Source organism: Sciurus vulgaris, assembly GCF_902686455.1.
Source record: "Sciurus vulgaris genome assembly, chromosome: 16".
In the NCBI taxonomy this organism is placed as follows: Eukaryota; Metazoa; Chordata; class Mammalia; order Rodentia; family Sciuridae; genus Sciurus; species Sciurus vulgaris.
Window position 1 is genome coordinate 53,684,500 of NC_136477.1, and position 12,112 is coordinate 53,696,611.

General features: G+C 44.8%; 1 protein-coding gene across 1 annotated transcript in view; it reads left to right on the forward strand.

Moving 5' to 3' along the window:
- The window catches only part of ABHD6 (abhydrolase domain containing 6, acylglycerol lipase), a 34,861-nt gene that overhangs the window by 17,585 nt on the left and 5,164 nt on the right, over window positions 1-12,112 (forward strand). Inside the window, exons 4-9 of the mRNA XM_079114427.1 lie at window positions 1,433-1,589; window positions 3,072-3,185; window positions 4,605-4,737; window positions 7,053-7,210; window positions 9,663-9,717; window positions 10,254-10,354. Of these exons, the coding sequence (XP_078970553.1) occupies window positions 1,433-1,589; window positions 3,072-3,185; window positions 4,605-4,737; window positions 7,053-7,210; window positions 9,663-9,717; window positions 10,254-10,354 (718 nt within the window). The remainder of the gene's footprint in view (window positions 1-1,432; window positions 1,590-3,071; window positions 3,186-4,604; window positions 4,738-7,052; window positions 7,211-9,662; window positions 9,718-10,253; window positions 10,355-12,112) is intronic.

A 12,112-nucleotide genomic window follows, 5' to 3' on the forward strand; every position in this document is an offset into this window, starting at 1 on the left:
ATGACGTTTTAAAGACTCCTGATGGCTAATGCCAGAGTGCTTCCTAGAAAAGCTGGTTATGATTGAAAAAAAAAAAAAAAAAAAAAAAAAGCTTTTCTAATTTGCAAGTCCATAAAAGGGTATACCTTGTTGGGACAGGTTCTTGCTAAGTTGCTGAGGCTGGCTTTGGACTTGGGATCCTCCTGCCTTAGCCTCCTGAGCCCCTGTGATTATAGGTGTCCACTTCCGTACCCAGTGGGTTTTCTCTCTTAACTTTTCCCATATCCTTAGCAGAATGCAACATTTCTCCATGTGGTTTATGAGGAAATTGAGGTTCAAAATCATATAGTTAAAACCAGGTGTGGTGATGCACACCTGTAATCTCAGCAGTTTGGGAGGCCGAGGCAGGAGGATCACAGCTTTGAAGCCAGCCTCAGCAATTTAGCGTTTGACTGCAAGCAACTTAGTGAGATGCTGTCTCAAAAAAATTAAAAAGGGCCGGAACTGTGACTCAGTGGTTAAACATCTGTGAGTTAAATCTCTGGAACAAAAAGAAAAAGAAAAAATATCATATAGTGAGTAAATGAATGAGCAGGGATATGAATGAATGAAAAAACGTTATGGTGCCATGATTTAGAATTTTGATATATGCTGGCTTCCTGAAAAGGAGAGCTTTTAAGCTAGCCAACTTTATTACATTTTTAATGTTTTGAATAGGCAATGCAGTCATTGAAAAGTACTAAGAGAACACGGGTCTCCCTCCCACCTCTGTTCGGTCGCTATTTACTCCTCCCCTCATCCTCCCCCTCAGCTCCAGATCCTCGTCTGCATTATGTTCCTGTGCTTTTGTGTGCAGAGACAAGTGAATAGGAATCTCTATCCTTATTTCCCTCTCCCCTTATTTTTGCACAAAGGGTTAAGGCCAGTGGGCTGATGTTATTTGCTTTTACATGACTTTGCTTCTTTTTTAGTGCAAAGTACATCACAAAGTGAATCTCTGATTGAATTAATTATCTTCGATCTTGGAGAACTTCTTCACGTAGAGAGTTCAGTTTGTTTCTCTGGTAATTTCATATTGAAATCGATTTGGGGCCAAACTGCACCACTGCCAAGTCTTATGTAACGAACAGAAGCCGAGCCTCAGCCAGCCGCCATATGTTGTGAGGATCAGAGCCAGAGGACTGGTGCTCACGGTTCTCAGGAAAGAAGTGAGCCCTCTCAGACTCTCCAGAAATGTATTGTAGCAAGAGTTTACTCTGTGTGACATGCTTCTTAAGAAAACACCTCTTTCGCCTCTTAGTGCCCCTTGAGGGTGGAGTCTGGGGGGTCTCCAGATAACCAGAGCTGGGAGAGGTTTGTGTCGCCACTAAAGAGGACATTTGGGAGAACCTGTCCCCCTCCTGAAGCCACTTACCAGAGCGTGCTGCCTTCTGTGTCCCTTGTCTCCCCCTAGGTACTGGCGGAGGACGTTGGGCATGCAGGTCCGCTACGTGCACCATGAGGATTATCAGTTCTGTTACTCCTTCCGGGGCCGGCCGGGACACAGGCCATCTATCCTCATGCTCCACGGATTCTCTGCGCACAAGGACATGTGGCTCAGCGTGGTCAAGGTGCAGTTCCAGAGCCTTCTCTCCTCAGGTGGACAGGGTTTCCACTTGCATGTGGTGGCATGGGCGATGGTGGAATGCAAAGGGACCACAGTTCAGGGCAGTCTGAAAACCAACACAGGGCACTATTCAAAATCTTTTGTCAGAAGGAATCGATTGAGTTGAATATTATTCGTGAAACTTTAGAAAGCTTTTAACCTTGTGAATATTTGTTTAGGGAAGGTTTCTGACCCAGGCTGGACTTTTAAAAAATATTTATTCTTTTTTTTAGGGCCTCACTTTTGCTGAGGCTGGCTTTGAACTTGCAATCCTCCTGCCTCAGCCTTCTGAGCTACTGGGATTAGTGGCATGGCCATTTATTTTTTGTTGTTGTTGTTGTTTTGTTTTTTTGCAGTGCTGGGGATTGAACCCAGGGCCTTGTGCATGCAAGGCAAACACTCTACCAACTGAGCTATATCCCCAAACCCCATTTATTTTTTTATTCATCAGGATTCTTCTCCCCACACCCATGCTTGTTTTGCTCCTTCCTCCCTTCCCCCACTTCTTCTACTGCTGCTTCTTCTTTTTTTTTTTTTTTTTTTTTTCTCGGCCATTCAGAGAAACACTCTTGATCTGGCAGCTTTCTGGAATAGTTTTGCAAATCACTTTTTGCCCCGGTTTATTTGGTGTGGCACCATGCTGTACTTGGTAAGAGTGACCAGCTGGTGAAGGTTGGAGCTGGCAGAAGTCACAGCGAGGGCAGCGGCATCCCAGGCTCCCTCCTGAAGCGTGTGTTACCGGCACCAGGAGGAAAAGCTTCACACAGCTTCTAGTTACCTTCTAGTTCCAAACACCACGATGGGACAGCCTCACTTCCTGTCCCCACCTCAGATAAATATCTCTGTGACTGGATGTTTGTTGGCTGATAACTAACGTTTCTCAGTTTCCTGTTTAAAAGCGGAAGAGGTAGTTTAGGGTAACCAGAGTCCTAAGAATTAGACTTTAATGCCCAGGGGAATTAAAAAAAAAAAAAAGTTGAAACCAGCATCAGGGTGACCAGACGTGATTTGGGGGAAGGCATTGCTCTCCTTGGCTCCGGAGATGGCCAGAACTCTGGGAACACATAGCCATCCTTTCTGTTTCCTTCCATTTCCTTCAAAGTCAGTGGCTGTACAGCTGGAGTGAACTGTGGAAGGGAGAGGAAAGGAGAAAGATGTGGTGTCTGCTAAGCAGGGTCAAGAAAGAGCAGGAGACTTAGCATGCTGACCTGATTTTTATCTCCTCTTCCCACTTATCCCCTGAGCCCCTTTCCACCTATGTCTTAGTCTTTGGGGGCCTCTGTTCCCCATGAGGCTAACTGGGCATACTTATTCACAGACGTAGGGTAAACCAGGCCCAGGAATGGCTGTTCAGGTCTTGGCAAGAGGGGAGAATTCCCTCCCCAGAAAAGTGAGCAGACGTCTTTTGCGTACCCCACACTGATTCTCTGGGTCTCTGTATCCTTAGTTCCTTCCAAAGAACCTGCACTTGATCTGCGTGGACATGCCAGGACACGAGGGTACCACTCGCTCCTCCCTGGATGACCTGTCCATAGATGGGCAAGTCAAGAGGATACATCAGGTAAGCAAGAGGCTCCTCCAAAATTGCCCAGACTGGGTCTTGCCCATCATCTCATGCCCAACCCTTAAGAGAAGGCAAGAGAGTTCCACACTGACTCATGACCTCTCCAGAACATTCTGTCTGCAAGTGATCACAGACCAAAGGGCAGGCAGATGAGGTCGTGATCAGCTATGGAGGGCTTAGGCTAATTATGTGCTGTTCTCCTCTAAGCTGACTGCACTTGTCTGTGAAGAAATACATTCTGGGCGTTTTCTCAGCTCTTTGAAAAGGGAGTTTGGAATTCTTCAATTCCATTTCCCTGTTTGGAGGTCTGTTTTTCTGCTCACCAGCTGCGTGATAACAGCCATAGTGCCTCTGCCTAGCATCTGTCTCTAGCTCTCTCCCTCTGGGCTTTCAAGGTCCTAGGTCCTTATGAATTGTGTAGCCCATAAGTTTCAGGTTAACATTAGGTATTTTCCCCAGATGAGGATATTGATTTAATAATGTCTGTCTCCTCTATTAAACCGTGTGTTGTTGTTGTTATTATTATTATTTGCAGTGCTGGGGATCAAACCCAGAGCCTTGTGCATGCTAGGCAAGCTCTCTATCACTGAGCTACAACCCCAGCCCCTAAGCTATTTATTTTAATAAGATCAAGAACCTTATCTCTTAGACTTTTTGCTGTCTCCTCAGCAGCTCACCCTAGTTCCTTGTGCATAATAGATATCCAATAAATATTTTTTTAGACAGTAGATGGGTGGGTGGTTGGTTGGATAGGACAGGCTTTAAATTTGGGTGGCAATTTTTTTTTTTCCTCCCCTGGGAATTAAACCCAGAGGCACTCGACCACTGAGCCCCAGCCCCAACCCTTTTTATATATTTTATTTAGAGACAGGGTCTCACTAGGTTGCTTATAGCCTTGCTAAGTTGCTGAGGCTGGCTTTTGAACTTGGATTCTCCCGCCTCAGCCTCCTTAGCTGCTGGGATTACAGGTGTGCACCACCACACCTGGCCAAGGACTGACCACAATTTTTGTAAACAAAATTTAACTGGAACACAGCCTTGCTCATTTACTTGGGTCTTGTCGCTGACTGCTTTTGCGATACAGCCGCAGACCTGAATACTTGCAACAGACTCTAAGTCCCGTGAAGCAGAAAACAGTTATTCTTTTGACCTGTGTAGAAAAGCTTACTGGCTTATTAATTAGGGGAATGCTTGTGGATTTATACCCAGATGATCACTTGTGCCAGGTAAAGAGAAGTACATTCATGCTACCAGGCTTGTCTCGGTTATGGATCCAGTAGGGTCTCAGACCGTCTCTCATCGATGGCTGTTTCCACTCTTCGCAGTTGAGTTCAGTTGCACAGGGACCTCTGCACTGTGATATCCTTTATCGTTGTCTCAGCTGTGTAACCACCTCCCTCTCATTTCCCTTCCTAGTTTGTAGAATGCCTTAAGCTGAACAAAAAACCCTTCCACCTGGTAGGCACCTCCATGGGCGGCCACGTGGCTGGAGTGTATGCTGCTTACTACCCATCGGATGTCTCCAGCCTGTGTCTTGTGTGCCCTGCTGGTGAGTTGTGAGGCTCCAACGTCCCTGTGAGTGACAGGAGCAGAAGGGTGGATCTCTGATCATCTTTTTTTTTTTTTTTAGGTAGTAGGGATTGAACCCAGGGACACTTAACTACTGAGCCACATCCCCAGCCCGTTTTATTTTTGAGATAGAGTCTTGCTAAGCTGCTGAGGGTCTTGCTAAATTGTAATCCTCCTGTCTTAGCCTTCCACGTTGCTAGGATTACATGTGCGAGCCACCATACCTGGCAACAAGTCAGTGTTGAACAGGATTGTACCTGAGTAATTTCTTTTCTTTTTTTTTTTTAATTATTTATTTATATTTTAAATTTTTTACAGACTGTATTTTGATTCCATGTACACAAATGGGGTCCATCATTTCATTTCTATGACTGTGCATGATGTAGATTCATACCATTTGTGTTATCATACATGTACATAGGGTAATGATGTCTGTCTCATTCCACCATTTTTCATACCCCCTCCCTCTCATTTCCTTTGACATAATCTAAAGTTCCTCCATTCTTCTCTCACTCCCCACCCCCATTATGTATCATCAGTATCTGGATAATTTCGAGTATGCTGTAGGATTACTTTTTCTTTCTTTTTTTAAATTCTGCAATATGATCTTCTCAGGATTCACACCCCACTCCCCAGGTACTGAGATTTAAACTCAGAGCTTCAAGCATGCTAGGCAAGTGCCCTACTAACTGAGCTACATCCCTAGCTCCTTAGATTACTTTTAAAAAGGGTGGAAATAGATAATATAATCTTCTCTATGGTCTTGTAAAAGCCATGACTGTGTTAGGATTAGAGCGGTTGCTTGGTATCGACTATTATAAAGTGTGGGTTTCTGCAGCATGACCAATATTATTGTTGCTACTGCCTTTCTTTCTGAAAGATAGCTCTTCAAATAAGATGAATGTCTAGAAATTTTCTCAGTGTTAGAAGTGAAGATAGTGTTGCCCTTCTTTTTTATTTTTAATTTTTTTTTTTCCAGTGCCAGGGATTAAACCCAGGGGTGCTTAACCACTGAGCCACATCCCTGGCCCTTTTTATTTTTTATTTGAGACAGGGTCTAACTCAGGTTGCTCTGGGCCTCACTAAGTTGCTGAGGCTGGCTTTGAACTTGCAATCCTCCTGACTCAGCCTCCTGAGCCACTGGGGTTACAGGCCTGCGCCACCAGGCCTGGCTTAAATGTTGCCCTCTGTGTAATGTCAGCCACTGTGGACTCTCTTATGTCACACTTCAGGGTTATAGGAAACAATGGGCAACCTCAAAGGGAATCCATCTCAGCAGTCACCTCATGCTCTTCTGCAGAGGGCCTGTGTTCTGCTCCAACCCAGGGACAGTTCAGGAGAAGATTCACATATTCCCTATGCTTGTGTATTGATCCCATGTAAGAGAGGACCAAGGGGGTCCAGGGCAAGGGAAGAAGGAACAGCCAGTCACTCCAGCCTGGGTTTTCCTGCCAACCTGTGGTTCCTCACATCACCTCTAAAGAGTACAGGTGTGCAAAGGGTACAGGCAAGATGCCTTCTAGGCTCACACCTCTCATGCTGTCATGTGTGTAAGTCCTCTGGCAACTTGTTAAAATACAGATTCTGATTCAAGAGGCTGAGCCTCCCGCATTTCTTGGGGGATCTGGATGCTGCTAGTCTATGGACTATAGTGTGAGCCCCTAAATTACCTTAAAGGATTTTTTTTTTTTTTCTGTGTTGCTCAGAGTATCGTTTTGACTTTAAGCACAAATGGCAGTGCCAATTAAAAAGAAATCTACTCGGGAGACTGAGGCAGGACAATAGCAAGTTTGAAGCCAGCCTCAGCAACTTAGTGAGGCCCTAAGCAACACAGTGAGACCGTCTCTAAATAAAATACAAAAATGACTGGGGATGTGGCTCGGTGGTTAAGCACCCCTGGATTCAATCCCTGTACAAAAGAGAGAGAAGGGGGATGGAGGGGGGAGAGAGACAAAGAAAGAAAGAAGTTTACTGGTGAAAGAAACTGGAAATGTATTAGCTTTTGGCTGTTATTGAAAGTTCCCTACATAAAATGGGGGTTGAATGAGCTGGACACAGTAGCACATACCTGTAATCCCAGCAACTCAGGAGGCAGAGGCAGGAGGATTGCATGTTCAAGACCAGCCTCAGCAACTCAGCAAAACTCTTGTCTCAAAATGAAAAAAAAAAAAAAAAAAAAAAAGTACTGGGGCTGGCGATGTAGCTCAGTAGTGTTGTGCCCTGGGGATCAATCTCTAGTACCAAAATGAAAGAAGGCAGATGTATTGTCAAGCTGTTTTGGTTTAAATCCCACAGGTTTGCAGTACTCGACTGATAATCAGTTTGTACAACGACTCAAAGAGTTGCAGGACTCGGCCACCACGCAGAAGATTCCCTTGATCCCGTCTACGCCAGAAGAGATGAGTGAAATGCTCCAGCTCTGCTCCTATGTCCGCTTCAAGGTGCCCCAGCAGGTAATATGCTCTCAGCGTGATGCTCTGGCCCTCTAGCCAGGGCTCTGGTGGCCAGGACCAGCTTCCCTCCTGCATCTGCTCATCCACTCCTTGTCTACTTCCATTTTTTTTTTTTTTGGTACCAGAGATTGAACTTAGGGGTGCTTAACAACTGGGCCACATCCCCAGCCCTTTTTAATTTTGAGAGAGTCTCACTAGTTTGCTTATAGCCTCGCTAAGTTGCTGAGGCTGTCTTCAAACCTGTGATCCTCCTGCCACTGAGATTACAGGTCAGCACCATGGCAGCCAGAAACTTCTATGTTTTCATTTAGCAAGTATTATGTAATGCTGCACACATCGGGCTCTGTGCTGGGTACAGTGGTGAGTACGTAAGCTCCCCAGGCAGACGCAGTCCAGTGCAGGAGACAGACATTTAATCAGTAAACCAAAAATGACAAATTGAAATGAGTTTTAGAGAGGAAACCAAGATGGTACAGTGATTAGAAACAGAGGGATGGGGATAGCGTTAATAAGCCTCTGTGAGGAAACCGCTTGTGCAGGAGTGGAAAAGGCATAAACAATTCAAGGCTAGAGAAGGAGAGCAGGTGACTGGAGCCAGGAGGGAAATAATGGGTTGCGATGAGGTTGGAAAGGGAAACGGGGGCTAAATCAGATTCACAGTTTTTTTGTTTTTAAGTCTGTTATGAGTTGTGAGGGATGGGAAAATAAATGGCAGGGATAAGAGAAAATAAATGGCGCTTCCAAAATCTTTCCTTCCCAGGAGAGCAGGAACACCCAGCACGGCTCACCGTGACATCTTGTGATTTTGTTCACTTGTCTGTGTCTTCTACTCTAAGCTCTTAAGATGAGAGATTTGTCTTAATTGGCTGTTCTGTCCCTAGAACTTAGCATAGTGCTTGTATCAAGTAGGTCCTGGGTATAGAGAGGATGGACTGATGCTTCGATAGGAGGCCTTGACAACGTAGCAATGGAGAATGGATGGGTGGGTAGATTTAGGAAGGATGGATGCATAGATCATGCATGTATATGTGTCTATTCATGATTATGAATATGCATGCATAGACGATTTAATGGCTGAATGATTGCTTGGATGGGTGGAAGGATGTGTGGATAATGCAGGAATAGAAGATGGATGGATTAGTGAATACAGGATGGGGTAGGCACAGGCATATATGATTCTGGGAGCCAGGATGGATGGATTAATCCATCCCTAAGCAAGCAGAGGTGAAGGATGGATGGATGCAGGATGGTTAGAGGCAGGGGTACAGGATGAATAGCAGAACAAAGAAAAAGTCCGATGCCCAGCACAGCATTGTTCCACAAATTTTCGTTGGTCTCACCTCTGCCTTCTACTCCTAGAACCGTTCAGATTCTAGTCATGCTCCAGGGGGTTGGTTTAGCACAAAGCAGCCATGAGTGGGTCTTTCCAGCTCCAGCACAGGACTCCTGAGGATACGTGTGAAGGATGAGCCGTGTTCCCAGGTGATGAGAGGAGTGGCAGCTACTCACGTGAACCCTGTACTCTCCCTGTGCCTCCTGAGGCAGGAGGAAGTGGAGGATTGTGTTCCTTCTGGTCACAGCCACTTTTTTTTTTTTTTTTTTTTGTATCAGGAATTGAACCCCAGGGAGCTTAACCACATCCCCAGCCCTTTTTTTGTATTTTATTTAGAGTCAGGGTCTCACTGAGTTGCTTAAGGCCTTGCTAAGTTGCTGAGGCTGGCTTTGAACTCATGATCTTCCTGCCTCCGACTCCTGAGCCGCTGGGATGGCAGGCATGTGCCACTGCACCCAGCTGAATTATTTTTTAAAAAATAGACTTTGTTTTATATTTGACTATCACTGAGCAATTCCTTGATATTATATTCGTCTTCATTGCATCCTGAGCTAAGCAGGGAATTTCTCAAGATAAAGCAGCTGTCAAGCCATCTCAGGTGTCTTTTCTATGCTGCAGGGAACCTTGGGCTTCATAGTATTACCCAGGTTCTTTCCTAATTTAAAATAAAAGCCTTTTAGGATCCCACTTCCCAATTGCATTATATAGTACCTCATGAGAATTTGCAGGACTTCTTTGGCAATGCAGTAAATTGCTAAATTTTCTTCCCCTTTTATAGTATGAGGGATCGAGCCCAGGATGCATGCTAGGCAAGCGTACTACCACTGAGCTGCATCCCCAGCACTTTGAATTTTATTTTGAGACACAGTCTTGCTAAATTGCCCAGGCTGGCCTTAAACTTGTGATTTCCCTGCTTCAGCCTCCCTCGTAGCTGAGATTATAGGTGGGAACCCCACACCTGGCTCTGAGTCTTTTCTTTTTTTCTTTTTTCTTTTTTTTGCGGTGCTGGGGATTGAACCCAGGGCCTTGTGCTTGCAAGGCAAGCACTCTACCAACTGAGCTATCTCCCCAGCCCCTGAGTCTTTTCTTGCTGTCTAACTTTGGGTTATTTATCCTCAGATTCTGCAAGGCCTTGTCGATGTCCGCATCCCTCATAACAACTTCTACAGAAAGTGTAAGTAGTCCCAACTTTCAGCTTGGAACATATTATAAGTGAAGCTTTATGACTGGCTGCCTTTAATTTCTTAGACCTCTGCAACTTTGAATGTTTCCTGGGCCCCTGAGGAGAGGAAGTGGTGTCCCAGACTTGATCTCTTAACCGCAGTGGCATAACCCAGCACACAATTTTTTTAATTTTTTTTTTTTTTTTTTTTTTTTTTTACTTCTTTTTAGTTATATATGACAGTAGAATGTATTTGGACATTTCATACATACATGGAATATAACTTCCCATTCTTGTGGTTGTACATGACGTGGAGTTTCACTGGCGTGTATTCACATGTGAACATAGAGAAGTGATGTCCCCTTCATTCCACTGTCTTTCCTATTCCCATCTCCCTCCCTTCCCCCCATTCCACCCCGTCCAATCTGGTGAACCCCCCTCCCACCCCCTTGTGTGAATCAGTGTCCACATATCAGAAAGCACATTCAGCCTTTGGTTGTTTTGCAACCAGGTACACACTTAACACCATTTTCCTTTTTTTTGACAAGTGTTTTTGGAGATCGTCAGTGAAAAATCCAGATATTCTCTGCATGAGAACATGAACAAGATCAAGGTCCCGACACAGATCATCTGGGGGAAACAAGACCAGGTATGTCATAGGGGCCTGCGGAAGACTTGCCTTGAGGAAAAGCAGTGCAGTGAGCCTCCGCAGCCTGTTCCTGCTCTCCGGGAGAGGTGGTGTATATCCATGCCAGGTGTCAAGGAGCACAGTTCTCTGATTCAAGAGCAGTGACATTTGATTTTTAGAATGAAAGGCAGTTTAAAATTACTTTTAAAAATTATGTTTATCACCTCTAGTCCCAGCTACGTGGGAGGCAGAAGCAGGGGGATCCCTCAAACCTAGGAGTTCGAGGCCAGCCTGGGCAACTTAGCAAGACCCTGACTTGAAATAAAAAAAAGATAAAGGGCTATGCTGGGGATGTAGCTGTCCCTAAGGTTCAGTCCCCACTACTGCAAAAAAAAAGGCGGCGGGGGAGGTAAATAGATTTTAGTAGGTTCTGCCAGTTTGGTAGGGCAGAGTACCATAGCCTCAGTGACTTAAACAACAGAAGCTGATTGTCTCATAGTTCTAGTGGCTAGAAGTTCAAGATCAGGACGTCAGCAAGGCTGGTTCTCTCTGTGGGCTGAGAGGGAGGATCTTTCTGTGCCGCCCCCCTTGTTTCTGGGCTTTCTGGCAATCTTCGGCATTCCTTGGCTTATAGACACACTCCCCTCCTTTCTACCTTCATCTTCACATGGGATTCTCTCTGTGGCTGACTGTCTCTCTGTCCAAATTTCCCCTTTTTATAAGAACACCAATAGCTGGGTATGCATGCCTATAAACCCAGCAGCTTGGGAGGCTGAGGCAGGAAGATTGCAAGTTCAAAGCCAGCCTCAGTAACTTAGTGAGGCCCTAAGCAACTCAGTAACACCCTGTCTCAAAATAAAATTTAAAAAATGTCTGGGGATGTAGTTTAGTGGTTAAGCACCCCTAGGTTCAATCCCTGGCACAAAACAAAACCTCACCTGTCATACTGAATTAGGGCCCACTCTGTACCTATGTAGTTCATCTTAATTATATCTATAATGTCCCTATTTCTAAATAGGGTTACATTCTGAGGTACTGGGAGTTAGGGCATCAATATATAGGTTTGTGAGGGGCACAATTCAACTGATTAACAGGTCCTTCAAAGAGATTCTGATTTATACTTCCAGAATCTCCTTTTCTGTTTATAGCATGTTTTTTAGAAATCATATCTTACTGAAAGTTCTTCATGATATGCAAAGCAAGAGGAGGCAATGAGGGGCCTGGAGTTGTAGCTCAGTGGTAGAGTGCTTGCCTGGCATGTGTGAGGCCCTGGGTTCTATACTCAGCACCACAAAAATATCCATTGACACCTAAAAAATATATTTAAAAAAAGAGGAGGCAATGAGAAATGGAGCCTTTAGAAGGTCTATAATGCAAAGTGATATTGTCTGCTCCAGGGTGTGTGGGAATCTTGAGCTATAAAATATTACGAGAAAAGGATGTCGAAGTTTTTCCCTGTCCTAGTCAGTTTTCTGATGCTGTAATAAAATACCTAAAACCAGGGAGTTTATAAAGACTGAAAGTCGATTTGGCTCAGTTCTGAAGGCTGGGGAGTCCACAAGCAGGGTGCCAGCATCTGCTCAGTGTCCGAGGAGAGTCTTTTTATTGTTTCATAACATGACAGAGGGCATCACATGGTAGGACAGAGCAAGGATGCTAGACACAGGTCACTTTTATTTAATTGATTTATTTTTATTTTATTTTGAGACAGTGCCTCACTAAGCTGCCCATGCTGGCCTCAAACCTGGAATTTTCCTGCCCTGGTTTCTCAAGTAGCTG